General features: G+C 40.0%; 1 protein-coding gene across 4 annotated transcripts in view; it reads left to right on the top strand.

Moving 5' to 3' along the window:
• PDE1B (phosphodiesterase 1B) overlaps positions 1 to 24,123 on the top strand; it is a 236,694-nt gene that overhangs the window by 176,882 nt on the left and 35,689 nt on the right. For all 4 annotated transcript variants that reach the window (XM_063428329.1, XM_063428355.1, XM_063428346.1 and 1 more), the window contains 3 exons: positions 16,925 to 17,038; positions 18,170 to 18,352; positions 20,599 to 20,665. In XM_063428329.1, the coding sequence (XP_063284399.1) occupies positions 16,925 to 17,038; positions 18,170 to 18,352; positions 20,599 to 20,665 (364 nt within the window). The remainder of the gene's footprint in view (positions 1 to 16,924; positions 17,039 to 18,169; positions 18,353 to 20,598; positions 20,666 to 24,123) is intronic.

Genomic DNA, 24,123 nt, shown 5'->3' with positions numbered 1-24,123 from the left:
CTAGTTTTATTAGTTGTGTGTCACTGTTGCACCTAAGCTAATTAAAAATTGCAATTAGATAATGCTATACTGAGATAATTAGGTTAGATGTTTTCTGCAATGATTCCATGTGGAACAGCTTATGTAATTTAAGTGCCCAAGCTATACAGATGTATAAACATAAAAATGCAAAGAAATAAGAAATACTGAAATACTAATAAAATCTGTCAACATTGAAGTTGCTGTTTAGTAGATAGGAGAGTGCGCTGGATCTTGTGTATTGTTTATTATATATATATATATATATATATATATATATACACTGAACAAAATTATAAACGCAACAATTTTGTATTTGCCCCCATTTTTCATGCGCTGAACTCAAAGATCTAAGACTTTTTCTATGTACACAAAAGGCCTATTTCTCTCAAAATTGTTCACAAATCTGTCTAAATCTGCGTTAGTGAGCACTTCTCCTTTGCCGAGATAATCCATCCACCTCACAGGTGTGGCATACCAAGATGCTAATTAGACAGCATGATTATTGCGCAGGTGTTCCTTATTACTCATTCCACTCTTCCTGGACAATGCTTCTCTCATTACAATATCCTTCCTGACCCTCCACCCTTCACGTGTTTCTATGGTCCATTTCACACCCTACGGTTCCTTCACATGCCGCTATATCTCCTAAACTCTGACACATTGCTTATCTGATTATGTTTCTTTACCCCACTTACTGCTAAACTTGTTTGCTTGTTTGATGAGGATCTTATCTGCCTTTGTCAACATTATCTTTTGTCTGTCAATAACTCGTTATATAACTAGTTTATATCATTGTAAAACACTGTAGAAATTGTTGGTGTTTTATAAATGCAAATAATAAAAATAATAACAAAGAGGGCTTAAAAACATTCAAGTCCTACGCTTTTAGCCAGGCCTAGAAGGTTACTCTTCACTGCAAACCTGGAGGGTCTATGACGCGTTCACCAGTAATGAGTTTGGCCAAAACGACATTTTAACTCTCTTGTCGTTAGTGTCGAGTGGTAAACTAGTAATCTGTGTTTGTTTTTTTGCACCTTGAAGTTATTTGAGTTTTAACAAAGATACACCAGTAAACAAAACAGTACCTAGAATACAACAAATACAAAGGAAGGTCAATATAGAGTGGAAGATTATTACATCAAATCGAAAACCCCATTAATAGGGCACAATAAGTCGATATGACTAAGCGATCTGCTCAGTGGCAATTGCATCATAAAAAAGCTATACAGTCAGCACTCCAGTGAGAAAATCAAAATAACTAAAGAAAGGCAGAACAGATAAAACCAGAAAGGGACAGGGGGAATTGGAGCATTGTATGGTAAACGCTTACTACCATCTCACAAGATTTGCAATTGCTCTTCTTTTGACCTCGGTTGCTTTTTGTTATTTTTTTTATTTGTTTTTATTTTTCAAGTAATTCAACAAATTTTCAATGTCTGGCCATTGTTCTAACTGGACATATCTGCTCTCAGTGTGTCTATGGGGATGTTATAATGCTATCGAGATTGGGGATGCTATCATGCTGAATTATTAGTTTTTCCAGCACACTGAATCGAGATCTGTTCTTAGGTTTTGGAATTCATTATTCATCCCGTACACTGTTGGCTGAAAGGCACTCCCAGACATGACAGAGCCGACGCTGTGTTTTACAGACGGCTGCAGACGGGCATCAAAGTACTTCTCACCAACTCTTTTTCTGACTTATTTCATCTTTGTGAACCAAAAATGTCACTTAGGGAATCGTCAGTCCATAACACTCTATGCTACAGTGTCATGTTTCTCATTTCATTCTTTATTTAATTTTACGTTTTTTGGCTCCATTCCTAAGTTTCATTCTTTTTGCTTATTTTGTGGAATGATAGGGAGCAAGTGATATTCACTTTTCAATTTAATTATATAATACCTGCTTTTCCTAAACACGCTGTAGTGGGGCACTTGGTGTAGCTTACTTTGTCTTCCTTGTAGAGTGACATTTTTTTTGGCAATTTTTCAAACATTAATGCAATGTCTCTGTTAGAGTCAGTAATATTGGGATCAAACAAAAGTCTACTAGAAGCCATTATACGAGTTGTCATGTGTATGTTTGAAATAATAACAAGTATTAGAGGTGACTAGAGATTTCCCGAACGGTTCGCTGGCGAATAGTTCCTGGCGAACATAGCTTGTTCGCGTTCGCCACGGATGGCGAACATATGCGATGTTTGGTCCGCCCCCTATTCATCATCATTGAGTAAACTTTGACCCTGTACCTCACAGTCAGCAGACACATTCCAGCCAATCAGCAGCAGACCCTCCCTCCCAGACCCTCCCACCTCCTGGACAGCATCCATTTTAGATTCATTCGGAAGCGGCATTCTTTTTTTTTTGTATTTTTTTTTTTTTTTTAGACAGAAGTGTGTTATATTTGAGCATGCTAGGCTGAACGTGCGTATATCATTGCTAGTTGCACTGAGGGTATGAGTATATAGCAGTACATTGTTGTGAAAGATGGCTGTCATGTTTAGGGTGTAGCTTGCACGTTATCAACTGTGTATTTATATCAGCAGCTCCACCACTAGTTATAAATCAAGTGTGAGTCGCCCCATGAGATGAGACTAGTGAATAACATAATACATGAACGGTTAAGGTAAAGGCATGTAAGGAACTACGACAATAAACTCTTTAGGAGGTGAAATAATGACATGTTTAAACGCTTGCTACTTTACGATTAGTTAATGTGCAGAGAGAAGTTCATGTGATCAAAGGCATGGTGTGGAGGATCGACTATAGTGGGACATGCTTGGCAGGCTGCTGTTTACTGCTTGTGCTCATCCGATCCCTTCTGGGCGCCAGGTGCAGACCCTGGGAGTCCCTGATACCTGGAACAACAAAGGCAAGTCTCTGGCTGAGTGCCGGTTTCGCGGCTTGAGGTGGTGGAAGCTTGTTTTGTCGGGTGGTCGGATCTGTCCCAGTGGTGCTTCACGTCCGGTGCGGGATTGTGGTGGCTTAAGGTGGAGGTGAGTACTTGACGTGGGGCAGGCTCTGCATTTCTGTTTGTGCCTCCGGTTCCGTCTTTGACGCCTTTTGCGTTGGTGGATTTTAATGGGGACTGCTTCGCTTAGCCGTGGTGGAGCTTGTTGGGGCTGTGGTGGAGCTTGTTGGGGCTTCCTGCTTGTTATTTGCTTCCAAAATTGATTAAAGAGTCTGTCCAGCTTAGACTCAATATCCTAAAATTATCTGATGGCAGCCTTGGTCACAGGCAGACATTCACACACACAGTCACAGAAAGTCACAGGCAGACATTCACACACACAGTCACAGATAGTCACAGGCAGACATTCACTCACACACACACACACACACACACAGGCAGGCAGGACGGCAGTCACAAGCAGTCTCACACACTCTCTCTCTCTCTCTCACTTACTGGTGGAGGAGTGGAGTCAGTGAGTCCCTGGTGTGTTGGAGTTGGGGAAGCAGGGACTCCTTCCTGCTTCCCCTCAGTGTGCTGCAGTGAAAGGCAGCAAATGGAGGCTGGCTGTAGCTCCGCCCCCGTGTGTGTGAGCTGTGTGGCTCCCGGCGCCCTGTGCCGCCACACAGCTCACAGAGTCACAAGCCTGGCCAGCAATTGAGGCACCCCCTACCTGATGGCACCCGGGGCGGACCCCCCCTCACCCCCTCCTTAGTACGCCACTGGCTAGGAGCTTCACATTGTTGGTGTGTTTGAGTTTATAAAAGAGCTCCACGACAATAAAACTCCCAGTAATGTGGTTTTAAACTGCAATACATGTGTTTAGAAATCGGTCTATGTAAATAAGATACAGTGTTCTTGCACTAAATTACATTTTACTTGTATAAATTATTATTAACTCACAGAAAACTTCTCAGAACAGCTCTGCCCCTGACCACAACCCACTCACACCCCTAAAATTAAAGTGTCCATCTTTGTCCATTTGAAATGTTGGTAGGAATCAAATATAATATGTAAATTTTCTTTAAATATGTAATTTTAAGTCTCTGCTTTCAACAAACTACAGCTGTACTTCTCCGACAACACGACTCCGGACGTAAGCATCAAACATATTTGGCAGGCCCATAAAGCCGTGATCAGGGGGTACTTATTAAGACGGCTAGCTATGTTAAAAAAAACAGAAAATTCAAGAGTACACCTTCTTGATAAAAGAACTGACAGATCTTACGCACAAAAATAAGACAACCCTGTCCCCCACATTGAAGGACAATCTGGTGAAATTACATACCAAATTGTGTGAAATGGAACTGGAAAAAACGATATTCCTACTAAAACGATATAAACACAAATTTTACACAACGGGAAATAAAGCAGGAGCATTACTGGCTTCCCAACTTAAGGCATGCTCCAAAAATGTATACTCTCAGGCCAAAGAGAAAATCATTAACCCACAAGCCATAGTAGACATGTTTGCCTCCTATTATGGCAAAGTATATAACCTCAAAGATGACCCATCAACGAATGTTCCCTCACCGAGTGACATTACCAATTTTTTAGAAACACTACACCTCCCTAAACTGTTCCTAATGGAACTAGACAAACTGACGGCTCCCTTTGACAGTTTGGAAATATTGGAGACCATCAAACACTTCCCCAAACATAAAGCGCCAGGGCCTGATGGCTACACAAATCTTTGCTATCAAACTTATGCTGACATTTTATCCTGGCATATGACAAAGCTTTTTAATTCCTGCTTCTCTAAGGGTGCCCTACCTAGTGATATGCTTGGAGCACACATCTCCACTCTGCCCAAGCCAGGCAAACCACTTACACAATGCCAAAATGTTTATCCCATCTCGCTCCTAAATAGTGACATCAAACTCTACGCCAAGATCTGCAAATAGATTGCCAGACATTCTTCCCCGGCTTATACATAATGATCAGTCAGGGTTTGTTCAAGGATGACAGGATCCGGATAACATGAGAAAAATAATCAACATCATATCAAACATGGGTTCAGCAAAACAAAGAGGTCTTCTCCTAGCACTTGATGCGGAGAAGACCTTTGACCGATTACACTGGCCATATATGGAGCAGGTGCTCTCACGATTTGGCTTCTCCAACTCACTAATTAAAGGCATCATGGATCTATACAATAACCCCACTGCACGAGTTTCAAATGCAAGGTTCCTTTCTACCCCGTTCCAGATGACGAACGGCACCAGGCAGGGTTGTCCCCTTTCGCTTTTCCTGTTCATCCTTTCACTAGAGCCGCTGGCCTACAAAATCAGGGAACACAAGGACATTGACGGCATCTCAATAGCCAGGCAGGAATACTGCACATCCATGTTTGCAGATGACATCCTACTGGCTATCAACTGCCCATCCACATCCCTGCCAAACATACTGGACTTACTGACGCAATACTGCAACGTCTCTTACTACAGACTGAGTCAGGCAAAGACCCAGGCCCTGCCAGTGGGACTCCAATAGGTAGAAGCCCTCAAGAGGACTTATGACTTTGACTGGAGACACAAGACTATCACTTACTTAGGGGTACAACTTACACCTACCATTGGAGAGCTCTTTACACATAATTTCAAGCCAGTACTCGCACAATGTACAAAAGACTGCCACTCACGAAAGGCAGACAAACTTTCATGGCTGGGCAGGATAAATACTGTCAAAATTGTAGTACTCCCTAAGATCCTATATCTATATAGGATGCTGTCTGTGACTATTTCCCCCACTTTCTGTAGACAACTACAGAGAATTATCTAAAGCTTTGCGTGGGCAAAACTGAGACCCAGGATTGCTGCCTTTTGGATGCAGAGGAGAGGATGGGAGGGTGGGGTTGCCTGATCTCTCTGGCTACTACAAGGCTTCCCAACTGGAGACAGCAATGAAGTTACATGCACCACACAACACTCTCCAATAGGTAGACATGGAGAGACAGCAGGCCCCTCTAGGCTCTCTGGTGGACCTCATGTGGACCCCTAAATCATTATGACCCAAATCCCCGCTCTTGCTTCCAACCACAAAACTGACACTATTGTACTGGGATTGGTTCCAACAAACATATGGAGTCCACCTCAAATTCCTATCTAAACCGCCCATCACGGCCTTAAGAGCGATCTCGCCGGAACTGTCCCTCCACAACTGGCTCAAACCGGGTGTAGATACAGCCGAGAAATGTTTTCACACCCAGTAAACCCAAAACATTATCCATATGTTATCAGACGGTACTCCAATTGGTATCGGACAAACCCCCTACCTTTCAAGTTCAATGGGTAACAGAGGGTAATGAGAGACTCACGGAGCAACAATGGTTAGCCTCTATCAATGCCACCAAAGCTATAATGAGCTGCTATTCCCACGTAGAAGCCCACAGAAAGCTCGTATACATGTAGTATCTCACGCCACACAGGCTAAACAAAATCTACCCGAAGGTGACCCAACTATGCTGGAGATGCGGAGTGGAGGAGGGCAACATGACACACATTTGGTGGAGTTGTGGGGACATTCAACCCTTATGGGGTTATCTACGGGAAATCCTGTCAGCCACTCACATAGGTGACCTGCCTATTCAGGCAAACCTCTGTCTATTTCTCCTCTTTCCTGCACACACACCTAAGACACATAGACACATGGCAACGATATTAATTTTGGTAGTCAGGAACCTTATCGCAACCCATTGGAAACAGACGATATGCCCCACTAAACTTGCCTATGAGATAAAATTAACTTATACTATACATTCTCTTCCGACAGCGAGCTACCTTTGACACTTGTTGGCAACCCTGGGTAGACAACGTGAATGGACCTTTTTAGAGCTTGGTTCAGATCGTTGGGGTGGGTGTGGTTTATGCTTTATCTGTTGTAAATGCGTGCCCCCTCCCTCACCCTCTTTTGTTCTGTACCCCTACACCCCCATGCCGGCTACTATAACCCCTGCGCAATCCCACAAATATGAGGCATTCCCTGGAAGAGCACAACAGGAAATACTTTAGGCAGCCCATAGAACGCACAACCAGGCAACCAGGCTGGTATGACTATCTCGATGTAAGCTATCTCCCTGGATGTAACTTGTTTCTTTCCCTTCTTCCCTTCTGTACCCCTTATTCCTTCATGCTACAAAATTAATAAAACTTAAAATGTCATTATATACATTAAACTGCTATAGGTCTTCACAGTCTACCACACTTTAATGTGTAGCATTTCCTAAACAATGTCACACAATATTCCTGGCCTTTTAAGAAATGGACTGAATGTAAAACAATTGCTTTAAAAATTAACGCTGCTGTTTTATTTAAGAACCTGCAATGTTATTTTAAAAGGTGTTTTCTGCTCTGTCCCTTAAGAGCAGACTGATCATTCTGCATAAACTTTTTTTTTTTTTTTTTAACACTCTGCTGTAGCTTACCGGAACAATACTGTTTTGCAGATGTTAAAATGCCTGCTGATATTCTGCTTTTGGGTTTTTGCTGTGTTTTCGTATTGTCATGTTAATTGTCTGCTGCGAAAAAGAACAATGAAAAAAAATTCAGAGCAGAATTGCTTCAAATAAGCTATGGGATTCAGGTGTTTGTAACATTTGTTATGCAGCGATTTTTGAAAGCGTTAATGCAGTAATTAAATATCCAGCCTTCGATGGTGTTATTGTTTGTCAAAAAGCTGTTCTCTCATTTACAGCAAGTCTCCCATCTCCCTACCTATAATCCATTGTTAAATGACTCAGAAACAAGACATTTTGCCAAATTACAGTACAGTGAATTCTGACAAAAAGTCATCGTTTTTACAGAGCACATAAAAATCATGTTTCTTGTTTTCTTGGTCGTTTAAATAGTTGTTATTTTGAAACAAACTCTTAAATAAGATAGATTTGTATTTTTGGCTCTTCGAGTCAAATTGGGAATTTCGTTTAAAAGCTGTTATTGATCAAGGTGTTCTATGTTCATTCTTTAGTTTAGTTTTCACTCTTTCACTACCAATTCATCTTTATTTAAATAATAATACCATAACATGGAGCAAGGAATACAAAGATAGGACATAAATGCATTATAAAACAGCAGTTATATGTGAACATCTACAGAAAAAAAAAAATATGTAGATGTGCAATATGTATTTTTATTTATTTATTTCATATTTATAGAAATATTGAGGAGATAAAGTTTTAGGTGTTGAATGGTGTCCTTAAATTTCCAATATTGCTGACAGAGATGAAAATATTTTCATAGAATCAGAAATAAATTTTTGTCACTAACAGATTTGTAAAAACTAAATTTTCTGCTTATTATTAGCTGTATGGAACCCAATTGTATGTTGGCATCAAATAAGGTAGTATTAGGCTCTGAATGTAATGCCCACATAAATAATTCACAGTTACAATCATCCATACCACACAGAGCAATGCAGACTGCTTTTTCAGCCTGTAAATAATCTATGTAGTGTACTTACTTCTCATTGACCTCAAAAAGTTGTCGAGGTGTTGGTACAGGCAAAACCATCATCTACAGTCCATTTTCAGGAATGCATATTGATAGAATGGAAACCTAGCAGAAAATATGTTTCTCCTCTGGTATTAAATCCAGTTCTGTAGCTAAGGGGAACATAAGTTGAGCTTTGTGGGTTAAATTATGTTATAAATTGTTTTTCAAGACACATATCAACCTTCCTTAATCCTTTAAAGGAACACTATAGGGTCAGGAACACAAACACATATTCCTGACCCTATGATGTGCAAAACACTATCTAAACCTCCTGTCCCTCCCTTCCCCACCTAAGTATAGTAAAACCTTACCTTTATTGCAGTTTGCTGATGCTGGATCTGCCCCTGATCTGCCTCCTTGGCTAGCATCATCAGAAGTGATGATCTCTGCCAATCACCATGCTTTCCAATAGGAAAGCATTGGATTGGCTGAGATTGTCAATTCTGATTATCTCAGCCAAGGAAGTTGGCTGGGGGCAGAGCCAAATGCCACCCTGGCCAATCAGCATCTCCTCATAGAGATGCATTGAATCAGTGCATCTCTATGAGGAAAGTTCAGTGTGACACTGGAGGTGCTCCAGGAAGCACCTCCAGTGGCCATCTGATGAGTCTGAAAAGACAGTGTTTACAAAAGCCTGAAGGGAATGATTATGCTCACCAGAACAATAATAAGCTGTAGGTGTTCTGGTGACTATAGTGTCCCTTTAAGTGAAACTGAAAGTGATGTAGTAATGACATAGAAAAATGTTAATATTTTGTCTGTACATTGTGTTTGCCAAATTATGAGAAATTCATGGTTACCATTTTATTCCTATTTACTTTTCACTATACCTGAATCCAGTATTTTCATTTGCTTTGGAAATGGGCAACTCTCAACTCCTCCTCCACCCGCGACTCCCACATCGTTCATACTTAATGGAACAGTTTCACCTTCAGGGGTTAAACAATACTTGAACGGTTCAACCCCAAAGTTGCAGCCAGCCCTTATCTCCACTGCCTCCCAGGCGGTATCCGGCTCCTGAAATTTCAGTTTCAGGAAGCACAGCACACCACGCTTCCTAAAACAGAAATTTCAGAAACCAGATGCTCGCCTGGGGGCAGTGGAAATCGGTGCTGGAGGCAACTTTGGGGTTGAACCGTTCAAGTATTGTTTAACCCCTGAAGGGGAGAGTGCATTTCAATTAATTTAACACTAAATAAGGAACCATGGCCACCCACAGCCTGGCTCCTACTAGACATCACACACCTCTTCCTAGCTATACCAATTCATATCAGCAATGAATATATTAATAGGCTGCAAACGGTCAGCTGACACACTCAGCCAGTCACAGCTGCCCTTGCTGCGCATTGTATGTGAGCTTTGGAAAGATGTAAATGAAGAACGGATGGCTAACACCCCAAAAGACACCAAGATAATAAAACACAATATTAAAAACATCTAACGACATTGTTGAATATAAGATCTTTTTTTCTCTCTTCATGTGACATAAGTCTATTATCTATTTTTCAACAAAAACAGGGAATATGAGAGCTCTGAGAAGGGGCAAAAGCTTAGAGAAACTCAATAGCTTGCCCTTTGGTTAGTATCTGCTCAGGTCTCAATAATGTTTTTGCTCACTTGTGCCATTTCAAAAAGAACCTATACCATGTACATATCAGACTGATCGCACTCAAAAGGGCAGTGCCGAACTGAAATGCCAGCAAATACTCTCTAAATGAGATAGAACAGCCCAGACGATCATGTTGGCCCTCTTTGGGCCTCGTCAGCGAGTTGTGGCTGATACCCCTCTAGGCACTGTGAGCACGGGGTCCACGTCAGGATTATCATTTTTTATACCCTTATATCAATTTTTCTCTTACAGTCCTAAAAGTGGAGGAGAAATATGCAGTAGCACTCTTTCTAATTGTCTGCACACACAAAGGGCTTTACTCTGCCATACTGTGTGCAGTGTGCCATGTATTGGGCATCAGATCACAGTAATTGAGTTTCTTCAAGTTGCCAACCCTTTGACATTGATGCCAATAATATTTTTCTACCTCTGAAAGGATCCTAAACGTCATAAGTCCTGATACAAATTAACCACCAGCTTTGGTCTTCACCATCTAAGCAGCACCTTCAGACAAATAAACATACAAAGAGAACATTTTATAACTTTATTTATTGTTTCTGGATATTTCTTCTCTCGACACAGCAAGCCTGTCCTTTGGCTGATATAGCAACCATGTCATAATCACAGGTACCATCTATTCAATTAGTTGCAAGCTGGAAGCGTAAAAGGGAAAATCAATTTCTGAACGGCTGGTGGCTCAGGGCAAGGACACACTGAAGGAGACAACGTGCAGAGAAAACATATGAAGCAGCGCAGCATGTGCACAAACACGGCAACCTTGGTGAGGCGGGGGGTGCGAACGAAAATGTGTGCATTTTCAGGCTGCGTCTGTGATGCTTTTTGTGCATGGCAAAGAGCTTTTGTTTGCTGTCATGTTAGCTTCATGTCATAAATATATTACATCTTCTCTGCAAATGAGTGTCACAAACAGAGAAGGGAGTTATTTCTTAAGCTATTATAATCATTTACACACAAGGACAAAGAGGCTTATTTATCAAGGGGAAAAACTTCATTTATGTAAGTGCATCATTTTTGATGAGTTTCTTGCGTAACAAAATTTTGTCTACAGTAAAATACTTCACAAAATTTAGCCTTTGTTGTACTTGTGCGATGTGAGTTTTTGAGTCATTGGTTAATATGTAAGACAAGAGTTTCTGTTCACAAGATATTTAGGAACACTAAATACGTTTGAAATAAAAGGAAACAAAAGCTATTTGGGAAGTCAGGTGGGAAGTATGTTATTGTAAGCATATACTATGGCTTAAAGGGATACTATAGTGCTAGGAATACAAAGCTTTTAAATGTATATTTTTCCATTATGTGGGGAGTGAAGTGCCCCTTTAATGTAATGGTTCTGTGGACAGTGCAACTCCCTGCAGGCTCAGCAGTGTAAATTATGCCTTTTCTGAAACAAAGCAGTGTTTACAATGCTACCTAATGCCACTACTAATGGCTGTCACTCAAACAGTCACTAGAGTTAATTCCTGAAATCAGTCCTGCAAAGATAGTAAGACTGAAATTCTACATCCCCACGCTCTGCATGGAGATGCTAAACACTTCCCATTGAGATGCAGTGAGGAAATGTTGATTGGCACAACTGATTGCCATGCCTGTGCGCTGGCCTCTCAATGCTCTCTCGTGGGGAAGCATTGGATTGACTGAGATTATCAGGATGGATGATCTCAGCTGGGGGAAAAATGCGACAAATGTTAAGTAAATCTCTTTTTTTATTGCATACAGCAGTGGACCAATAATCGAAATAGTTACTAGCGTTGGAACACTACAGCGTTGGAATACACATTTGTATTCCTTTTAAGGCTTTCAGGTTGAAAGCTCCTTATGTTCTAATTGGAATAACCATACAATAGTAAATCCTGGTATTCTGTGTATGTTGACACGTGTCCAGGATCAAAAACCTTCAGGAATAACTATATTCAGTAATAACCAAGGCAGGTCAATAAACTTTATTCATGCAAACAAGATGAGATTCACCAGACTACCAATTGTCCATGTTCCTGCTCAGTTCTAAAAAGTTGCAGGTTTTTCCCCAGATTAACAGAGAGGAGAGAGATCTGTGGCTGCATCTTGTTTGTTTGTTTGTTTGTTTGTTTATTTGTTTGTTTATAATTGGATCAAGGTCCTATCGTATCTGGAGTTCCAAAGTGGGACAAACCCTCTGCTACAAAAGACTTTTCTTTTTATCTCTGAGTAGTTAAAAAAGCAGTTTTCATAACCTAGCAACTAAGAAATAACTATTTAAATATCGGTCCAAGAAATACTAACTATCCATAATTACAATATTTTGTATTAAAAAAGAAAAACTGTTATAGAATCATATAGACACACTCATGATGCACATTACTCCATACAGTCAGAGTAGCCCCTCTGTCCTTCTCGAGAAATAAAGTACCGTATGTGAATTCTTTCCTTGTGGACTGCCTCAGGAATCATAGAACTTTGACACAACAGGTTAAATAGGCAGCTGATATAATTGGCCAATACGCTTTTTTTTTCTTCTAAAATAAGGACATTCATTATTTGTTATTATTTAGCCTTTATCTAAAAGGGTTCTTCGTATATTTTTCCTTAGTTTTAAGCATGCTTTTTGAAAAAAAAAAAAAAAAGTTTCTATGGAAATTCCTTTCACTCCCTCCTTCCCTCGCAAAATAAATTAAATTCTAGCTCTCATCTCCTCTTGAGAGTTCATTTTCGCATTTCATTTTCTCCTTCACTGGGTTTTTCTATGCCCCAGGTTGTTTCAGGTTGGAAAATAAGTGCAGGTAAAGTGGGACATCTTTTCTTTTGACAGAAGAACTCCTCAGGGAGTAGAAGGGGATGTTAACTCTCTCAATCCAGGGAGCCAGGGCAGGTTACCGAAACTGTAATTATTCTGTGTGGTGAATTTAATTCCCCTTTTCAAACACTAAGCCCTCAGCTGGAAGGAGTGGGCCCAAAATGTACAAAACAATAACACAGAGGAAATAAATCAATTTCCTGGTTGACTTTTTACAAGATGCATTACATAGAGTCAATGCCAAATGTAGGTCAATCTTTCATAAATAAACAGACACCAATGTAATGAATTGATATCCAGCCTCCGGTAGTCCTTTTTAGTGATTAAATCTAAAATAACAGTAAGGAAGGGGCTATGTATGAGTGTAGGCACTGTAACTGCTTCATCTCATTGAAGTGGTTATAGTGTTTGGAGCCCCCTGACATAGTCCTTCCATTCTGTGTTAAACTGTCTAAAATGTTTTAAAGCCTAAAAAGAATCTCCTGCGTCCCCTCTCCTCTGTGCTGCCTGGGACTTGGATGAGAGTGTCAGCTGACCTCTTTCAGCCTATCACAGCCACAACTGCTGGAATGAATTTGTATATGGCTACAAGGAAGTATATAGTCTCTGCCTTAGCCATGCCTCCAGTGGGGGCTGGGTTGTGGATGACCAGGGAGCCTCTTTCAATGTTAAGGGTATAATCTAAGAATCAAAATAACCTTAGCTTATTGAAGTACTGAAGTAAGGTGGTCTACAGACCATACCTTGCACTGCAACTACTGCAATAAGGTGAAGTTGTCATGACTTCAGAGTATCACTTTAAGCATTGCTTCTGGCCATGTGCATTAATTTGTGGCAGCAATCAATTTATTTTCAATATGTTGCATCTTCTTGTGACAGTTGTACAAATCCCCAGTGCAGGGCAGGATTAACAATAAACTGACCTTAGGTGATGCACAGAGCCCACAAGTTAGACAGAGGTCTCAGACCATTCATTTGCTGGTCATCATTCACTATCCCTATGTGAAGAATGAAGGGGAGATACCCAAGCTGGTAGCCTGTCAATGGCCTTGTGGTATATTAATCCTTCTATGACAGTAAAAACCCCTTCATCTCAATCTAACAGTTACACGGTAGAACAGGGCTGGGTAATGTAAACAGAGTGATAACCGCCCATCCCAATATTCTTCTTGCGTTCTAAAAGTTTAATAGGAGAGCACCGTGCAAACCTTCCACTGCAACTGCAGTCCTCCATGGAAACTATAAGAATGATCTAACCATAGCAGCATGTTAATATTGCTTTTTTAAAGGTAATAAATGCAAGACAAACCCAGACCTACATTGCTCCAGAAAGTGAAGAGTCTTGGGTAGTGGCTCCACTTATCAATGCCTAAGAAGCAGTCATGTCGGGCTGTGTGATGACTGAGCCAACAAAGCCTAGCATGTATGAGTTTAGGAAATAAATCTTTTTCTAATTGATCCAGTCTACCGCGTGCCCGGAATCTTACTAAGAAACGTTGTAAGGCAAAAGCCCCCCAGGACGCTGAGGGGAGGCAACATTAAATCGCTCTTATCTAGAGATCTTGTGAGTGTAACAAGTTATAACTGAATTACACTATTGCTTATATATTTATATTTATTTATTTTAATTTATTTTTTTGGATACAGATGTAACCCCACATCTTCTGTAAATATACATAAAAATGTCTTGTTGAAATATCAAGGGATTCTAGACAGTGCAAAATAAATATATCTAATAAAGTGGCCGCTGAGTGCATGTATTTATAATTGCCTCTTTTAGGATCGTATTTCCAGAGCCTTTTCTAATCGAAACCTTCAATAACCAATATAATTTTTACTCTGCTTAAGTTAAGTGAAAGTAGAATTCCATATACAGTGCTGTATTAAAAACATGCTTGGCTGCAATTTCGTGGTTATACCACAAAGATATAACTTAATTGATTCCATTTATACCACATCCTCCCGAGAGTTATATAAGATTTAGCTAAACCACAAAAAGCTCTCTTTGATCATTCTTTCCTATTCTTTTCATTTTGGCAGTAAGTAATACTTTTGGGCTCTCTGCAGTTTTACAAATTGGACAACAATTTCCGAAAATAAAAAATGTGTGGACAAACAGTGCCTCTCCAGCAGAGTGATAAGTAAGGGATCATAGGTCAGTAAGTGGCAATATTTTAGCTTAAAACACAGCTTTCATTAAGCTTCTCTAAGCGCACAGATATTTTAGATAATGACTCATAGATTTTACAACTTAGTTGGCTCCAGATGTTGTGAAATTATAACTCACAACATCTACGACCAGTGGGTGGATGCTGTGAGTTGTAGTCCGACAAATGCTGGTGGGGCACTGGTAATTCAACTGTGCTTTAAACCATAGTGCAGAATGTGATGTATTGAAGTGTTGAATGGTGTAATTGACGATTGGTGATTGACATTGATTAATAGGAACTTGACGTGTAATTGAAGATTAAACAGTGCAGATCACAGTGCTCCAGATAGTAAAATAGCAGCGTAATTGCATTATACAGTAACACTAGTAGGGTTTGCAATGCAAGGCTCACAGCACCGACAATCAAAGGGACAATAGAGAGTTAGGCAGCTCAGTTGGAAGTGACATCAGTCCTGATATTTTGTGGAATGTTTACACATAACTACGAAAGCGCCGTTATTAGTCTAGAACAGGCTTCCCCAAACTCCGTCCCTCCAGATGTTGCTTAACTACAACTCCCATGATTCTATGAATGAAATAGACAGGCTGAGAATCATGGGAGTTGTAGTTCAGCAACATCTGGAGGGCCGGCGTTTGGGGAAGCCTGGTCGAGAACAAAGTCAAGAACAAAACACAAACATGATTTGCTAGACATAAGAAACACAAACCTTTTATTTCCCATGGGAAAGGCTATATTTGGATAAATACAATTTTATTTTTAATCAAGAGTTATTTCAATAAACGATGTTCCTCCCATGCTATATATGTTTTCATGATAAATATAAATATATATATTTTGGTTTACTGCTGTATTCCTCTTATAAATTAATGTATAAATATTTTATGGGGATTGGATATGAAAACTATTGTGTTCACTTTTTATGCATATTTTGTGCTTATTAGCCCCTAACTATTCATTTATTTGTACCAAAATATTCAATACTGTCGCTTCCAGTGCATAAAAAAAGAGATGTAGGGGGACGGAGCTTGCTTATGAAGGAGAGCGGATGCCATTTCTTGAAGCTCCAGCAACCTAGCTGTTTAGAAATTGACATATCCAACATCTAAAGGCAATTAGTAAAATCAACTTATTATAACCTAAGGAACATTACTCAAATGCATGTATCCTGCACCAAAAGAACATTTGGTCTTAATATACAATTGAATAATATATTGTACATTAACTGATTTATACCCAAAGACCACTGCTTAAATCCACTTATGGTAGACCTAAAAAACACTTATGGTAGACCTAAAATACTCTCAATTTATCCCATTTTGCCTGCTGTAAGTTGGTTTCTTTAACAGTTTTCTCTTGATGGGTCTCCGCTATCCTATTCAAGATGCTTCCACCATTCTCACTACCACTGCCTGGATTTCCTAATATCCACTTGTAAACCCTTCCACTGGATTTCATATATCATAAACTGTTTTCATATTTACACCCTCAGTAATTGGCGAGTAGTGGACAAGGTATAATTCATATTTAGAGGATAACATGAACAGCAAATATATGCAGAGAAGAGTATGATATTTACTGTTTGGCTTCCAAATCTTTTAGAAACACCAATTATACTAAGCTACATTTTTTTGTATTTAATTTTTTTTTTAATAAATGGGGTGGTGTAAGTATCTATGGATTGTATATTATGTGATACATAACAAATGTTTTATGTGTATTGAATGCAAAAACAGATTTGTAGAAGGTGAAACAATTAATGTATTTGTCCTCTATGGACAAATGATTTGTATGTCAAATGCATATTACAAAAGCTACTATGATCGTGCATGCCAATTACTGAAGGTTTTCAGCCAGTGTAATTACCTTTCATGTCTCCTTTTTTGTTTATAGCCTGAAGTACATGGTGAAACAGCTCGAAAATGGGGAGGTCAATATTGTAGAACTCAAAAAAAACTTAGAGTACACGGCCTCGCTGCTGGAAGCAGTGTATATCGATGAGACAAGGTGAGACTTTTTAACCTATCTGATATACTATGTACAAACAATCAAAGTTTAATGTTAATGAGAACCTCATAAAACCTGGAGATCGAAGAGTATTTTAATCAATTGTCACTTGTGTTAATTCACTAAACAGCAAGGTCTAGTGACTTCAGGATCAACTTGCATGATTTCTTTAACAACTTCCAACTTCCTGTGGATCGGAGCAAGTGTAAAGGGAAATGTATATGAACTACAGTTATTTGCAGTTTTCATCCCATACCCTTAGAATAGGAAGGCATGACATGATAATAAAACATATTTCTAAACGTTCTATTAGTGGATCTTTACTGCTTTATACACTATTATTTAAATATTTTAACATTTGCCCCTGTAATTTAAGCCTATGTCCTCTTGTTGTGGTAGTTTTTCTTCTTTTAAATATAGTCTCCTCCTTTACTGTGTTGATTCCCTTTGTGTACTTAAATGTTTCTTTCCTCCAAGCTATGCATGTTAAGTTCCTTTAACCTTTCCTTGTACGTTTTATCTTGCAATCCATGAACCAGCTTAGTAGCCCTTCTCTGAAGTCTCTCTAAAGTATCAATATCCTTCTGAAGATACGGTCTCCAGTACTGCGTACAATACTCCAAGTGAGGTCTCACCAGTGTTCTGTACAATGGCATGAGCACTTCCCTCTTTCTACTGCTAATACCTCTCCCTATACAACCAAGCATTCTGCTAGCATTTCCTGCTGCTCTATTACATTGTCTGCCTACCTTTAGGATATCTGAAATAATCACCCCTAAATCCCTTTCCTCAGATGTTGAGATTAGTAGTGTATCAAATAATCTATACTCTGCCCTTGGGTTTTTACGTCCAAGATTAAATGTCAGTTGCCACAGCTGTGACCATTTTTCTAGTTTACCTAAATCATCTCTCTGTCTGGCTATCTGTTCACTTCTTTCTATCTCTTTCCATTTTTTGTTCTATTTATTTTATTAGAAGTACTTGTTTATTCACGTATACATGTTAAACTCTTATATTTTACATAATGTTCTCCCTCCCCCCCACCCCCTCCAGTTTATATTCTGTTACTCATATCCTGTCTGTATCATTTTCTTTGTGATCACAACCTTTCCATTTTATCTCGATTCACAGACAGATTCTGGACACAGAAGATGAACTGCCAGAAATCCGTTCTGATGCTGTTCCATCAGAGGTCCGAGATTGGTTGGCGTCCACGTTTACACAACAAACCAGGTCAAGTGGCCGGCGATCAGAGGAGAAGCCAAGGTTCCGCAGCATTGTGCATGCTGTGCAGGCTGGGATCTTTGTGGAAAGGTGAGTAGATATAACTAAAACTGTACTGAATAACAGAGGAGGTTATTTACAAAGCAGTTGGATGATACCTGAGATAGTCACGCTAACTAGTAAGGAAATCTATGGTAGATACCAACAAATGAAAGACCCTGCAGTGTTTACATGAATGATTTGCTAATTTCAGCGTACATATAGAATGCATATGTTTACCTATATACATAACTAATTAGGCTGCTAAAATAAATCAAGGTCACCTATTCACACAGCACTATTTATGCTTATGATGCAAAAGAACACAAAACCCCGCATTAAATTAATGTATTATTTTATTATTAAACCTTTTGGCATTCCTATTAGTAATGACTAGTATTGTTCAAAATGATATACAAATACACAGCTCACTAGTTACTTGCCTGTACATCCATTCATACAAACATAAATAGATTCATACACGGCGAGATACACACACACACACACACACAAATCAGCAGCTTTGCCCCTGCTACTGGTGAGGTGTGCTACCTCTGCGTGATGCAATAGCAGAGACAACTTTCTCCATTCCCCTGACACTCTCAAACAATGAATTTCGGCAATTCACAGGAAAGCTGTCCTATCACATGCTCTCAGTGCTATCGGTAGGAATGCCATGCAGAGGTACAAGGGGAAATCTAAAAGCTGTTGATGCTAATGCATTGAGAGCCGGTTTCTTCATTAACATCAATCACCTTCTCATATATAAAAGCAATGTGCAGCAGTGTGAATGAGAAGGAGAATCACAAAATGTTCTGGATTTTTCAGTCCATGACTTAGTATATTACATGATGTTGGTTTTTTCCAATCATATAATTTGTTTCTTTCAAAATCAACAACTGTAAAGATCAAGACAACTCCCTTTTTCATGTCCATTAATGGTCACCATTTAAAGAAGACACCTCAGTAAATTGGTTAGTGAGAATCCATTGAAGGAAGATGTTTGAGTATTCCAGATAGGATTAAATCCCTAAAGATCTGCAAATTCATTTTAGAAAAACTTAACAGAAAATATGTGAATGCTGAACACAGTGCAAAAGACAGTAAAAACATTGCAGGTGGATAAATTCCCACGGTCAGACAGTCGCAACATATGTCGAATCAGTTTTCAATCAATAAAGCAGCTATAGTACTCTATTTAAAACTGGAGCCAGATCTCAGCTCATCATTAACGTACCTGTGATCTTGACAACTGTTTTGAAGAATGCTTTCTAGAGGCTGTTTATGGATAATATTCAAGAATACGTTTATAACACCATCATTATTAGAGGCAAACATGCTTTTATGACAGACAGATCATATCAAAATAACCTTTCTTAAGAAGTGAGCAACAATTGAGCAACCAAATTTGATGAAGTTCGCAGGAAAGATTACTGTAAAATTGAAAAAGATTGGCTCTAAGTAAAATGTTTGCAGTCAAACTGAACACTGTTTAGCATGGGTGCCCAGAAGGTAGATCAACTGATGTTTTTAAACTACAACTGCCCAGATTATTTGCATGCCTTAAGAATGCCTTTGGCATGCCAAAGCATCATGGAAGCTGTAGTTTGAAAACATCTGGGAATCTACCTTTTAGGTACCCCTGCTCTGAAGCCTAACCAAAATGTTCACACAAGTACCTTATCACAAAATCATGATATCATACAATCAAATAAAATATGATCTAAATGTTGTCAGAATATTAGTGACTGCCAGGTATTAATTACAGGGTTATTCACTGAAGTGAGAATTGCCGGGGAAAAAACTGAACTCAGAGGGTGTTTGAAAATGTAGGCCAAAGTAGCCAAATTAGAAACATTCTCCAAATCAATTCTGTTTTCAGTTTGATTAAAAATTTGAAATTCACTTGAATTCCCCAATAATTATTTTCATGAATACCCCTGTTTAACAGAAACAATTAGCAAATCCAGAAAAGGCCCTAACTGTACCCTGATCTGGGAACAGCCCTGCCTCCTCTTTTCTCACATTTTCATTATTGCTTTCTCTAGCACTGCGCAGGAGATATTGTTTTATATAATAGAATATAAAATAAAACCTTTAAGCACACCATTCTCTTTCAATTTTCTGCACACAGCTGCATGGGTATGTAGCGCTCTTTAATCTGCCCAAGGCTCCTGCTCTGTTCAAACCTTGTGTGCTCTTAGATGCGCTTCAGTTTCATTTTGTATAGTTGATTTGTTTTATTACAAAGAAACAGATCAAATCACTTTAAGAATGTTTTATGTATCCCTTTACAGAATGTTTCGAAGAACATATACAGCAGTGGGACCAAACTACTCGGCAGCTGTTGTGAATAGTTTAAAGGTGCAGTATCCGATGTTTGCCATGTTACAGATATATCTAAACGGAGCCAAACGGAGGTCGGAGGTCTATTAACAGCTTACAAACAACATGCATTTGGATTATTTGGATAATTGCTTTAAATAGAATACTACATCAATGTTTCCCATGTAACCCTAAGAATATGCATTGACTCTTTGTTGCCTGCAGTTTTACTATGTACTATCTATATTGTTTGTTCAGAGCTATGTTTACGTGTTTTTTTCCATCTACACAAATTAGAGCAACTTCCAACAGAGGTTGGCAACCTTCGGCACTCCAGGTGTTAAGGACTATATCTCCCTTGATGCTTTGCCAGCATTATGTCTGTTAGAGCATTATGGTAGATGTAGTCCACAACATCTGAATTGTAGATGGTTGTCTAGCCCTGTATCTAGTCCATATTCAACATTAAGCCAAGATCGTGGGTATGGGCTCAAGGTTAAGCATATATTCATTTCTTAATACCTGTCAGAAAGAGATTTGTGAAAATCTCTTAAAGTGTCCCAATTAACATAAAGTGTTTTTGGTGCATATTGTGTCAGACCGCCAACATATCACCATCACGGATTCCTTTTCTCCCAGTTTTGTAGCTCCAATACTCCTGAAAATAAATATCGCTGGTATCGCCTTTCCCCCCACACATTAGTCGAGACTGAATGCTAGGAGTAGATCTGTTTAATGCAGGCAAAGCTTCAGAATTTATACATACAGTAAACTCCTCCCCTTAGAGATAATTGAGTCAGGAACTGTACAAACTCAATTATCTCCAGGTACAGAAAAATACTACAATTTTACAACACCCCAAAAGTGCCCCCAAAATCCATGGAAATAGAGTCACATCCTCGGATAATCCTGATCTGAGTGACTATAATATCCAAAAATCACTCAGATTGGTTTGGGAGTTTGGAATTTCCATCGAGGGAAAGTTTTGACAGGCCGGCCACGAGGTGTAAGCCCAAAATAGTTCCAGAGGAATCGTGGCAAGGGGCGGTCTCAGCTTGTGGGATTTTATACGAAAACCACACACAACATATGAAAGCTTTCAAGTGTCGAATGCTCCCCCAGTCGGTAGTTCTTATATCCCGAACGCAGTTTGTATAGGTGGTCGGGATCTTAAACGGGCAGCAGTTCCACCTTCACCAGTGTTTGTGAAAGTGCCTAGCCGAAATCAGTTCCAGGCACTCGACAACCAAGTACCGCTGCCAGCGTTCGGGAGACAAAATGGCCGCCATCCATTCTGTCGACCATGTGCATTCGGTTTCACAAAATGGCGGCCACACAGGGGAGCATTCTATTAATTGTTTCTGTTGTGGTTTTCGTACTGGATACTTAGTATTACATGTTCTAATGAGGTGCTAGGGTGGTCCTCGTTCGGGAACCAAACCAGGTGGGTACAAACAAATAAACGGACATAAAGGAAACTAAATGTGCTGAACCAAGTGACAATCCTTCCATTTGTCAGAGAACACATTGGTTAGGTATCAACAAAGATGCAAAATATATGCCATATTGTTGAAGTTGGCTATTGAAACCTAAAGTTTGTTACTTAAAATCCCAGGTGTCAGCTTATCAAAGTTAGCCAAGGAGCTAGCCCTGCACTGCAAGTTTGAGCTCAGGAGAGCAAATCGAATTTCCTGCTTAGTATCTTTCAGCTCTTTGGGATTAATAGTAGAGACAGAGAGCGGCACCCAGTCGACACAAGGTAATAAAAACCAGCTTGACTGCTTACAATGGGGGATGCCAGTCCACTCCTCGCACCATAACTACTACAGCGAGTTGCAGTGGTTGTGGTGCTTTGAGTGTTCCTTTAAGATAGTCTTAGGTAGTACCACAAAGGAATTTATTCAGGAAAAAGTGAATTGAAATCTAAATTTATTTATTTTTTATTTATTATTGCCATTTATATAGCGCCAACAGATTCCGTAGCGCTTTACAATATTATGAGAGGGGGATTTAACTATAAATAGGACAATTACAAATAAACTTACAGGAACAATAGGTTGAAGAGGACCCTGCTCAAACGAGCTTACATTCTATAGGAGGTGGGGTGTAAAACACATTAGGACAGGAATTTACAATCAAATAAGGTGGGCTGCCCTTTAGGAGAGGGCAAGAGACAGGTATGTGAGGTAAGGGTTAGTCTTGGAGGCCATAAGCTTTCCTAAAGAGATGGGTTTTAAGGCACTTCTTAAAAGATGCAAGACTAGGGAAGAGTCTGATGGCGGTAGGCAGGCTATTCCATAGGAAGGGAGCCGCCCGTGAGAAGTCCTGCAAGCGCGAGTTGGCCGTACGAGTGCGGACAACGGACAGGAGGTGGTCACGGGCAGAACGGAGAGACCGAGAAGGGACATACCTATGGATCTGTGAGGAGATATAAGAGGGGCTAGAGTTGTTCAGTGCTTTATAGGTGTGAGTTAGCACCTTGAATTGACTCCTATAGCATACAGGAAGCCAATGTAAGGACTGGCAGAGGGGTGAGGTGTGAGAGAAACGACTAGAGAGGAAAATCAATCTAGCAGCAGCATTCATTACGGACTGTAAGGGTGCAGTACGGCTATTGGGAAGACCAATCAGGAGAGGGTTACAATAATCCATGCGGGAAATTACTAGAGCATGGACAAGCTCCTTGGTAGTATCTGGTGCAAGAAAGGGGCGGATGCGGGCTATGTTTTTAAGATGGAATCTACAGGATTTGGCAACATGCTGGATGTGAGGCTCAAAGGTGAGACCAGAGTCAAGTATGACGCCAAGACAGCGCGCTTGCAAGGATGGACTAATGTTGGTACCACAAACTTGGAGGGAGAGCGAAAGATGAGGATCAGTATTAGGAGGAGGAAAGACAAGGAGCTCAGTTTTTGAGAGATTGAGTTTCAGAAAGCGGGAGGACATCCAGTCAGAGATGGAAGAAAGGCAAGCAGTGACACGTTGCAGGACGGCAGGGGAGAGGTCCGGGGAGGAGAGATATAGCTGGGTGTCATCAGCGTACAGGTGGTAGTGAAATCCAAAAGAGGTAATAAGTTTGCCAAGAGAGGCAGTATAAAGAGAAAATAGAAGGGGACCAAGGACGGAGCCTTGGGGAACGCCAACTGAGACAGGGCAAGGGGAGGAGGTATCATTAGAAAAGGAGACACTGAATGAGCGTTGGGAGAGATAAGAGGAAAACCATGAGAGGACAGAGTCACAGAGACCAAGTGATTGAAGAGTTTGAAGAAGGAGAGCATGATCAACGGTGTCAAAGGCCGCTGAGAGGTCAAGAAGAATTAGTATGGAGTAGTGGCCTTTGGATTTAGCTGCGATTAGGTCGTTAGTAACTTTGATAAGGGCAGTCTCTGTAGAGTGGAGAGGGCGGAAGCCAGATTGAAGGGGGTCAAGGAGAGAGTTGGAATTGAGGAAATGAGACACACGGGTAAAGACAAGTCTTTCCAGAAGCTTTGAGGAAA

The sequence above is a fragment of the Pelobates fuscus genome, chromosome 1 (assembly GCF_036172605.1).
Source record: "Pelobates fuscus isolate aPelFus1 chromosome 1, aPelFus1.pri, whole genome shotgun sequence".
In the NCBI taxonomy this organism is placed as follows: Eukaryota; Metazoa; Chordata; class Amphibia; order Anura; family Pelobatidae; genus Pelobates; species Pelobates fuscus.
This window is presented reverse-complemented; position numbering and strand designations above follow the sequence as displayed.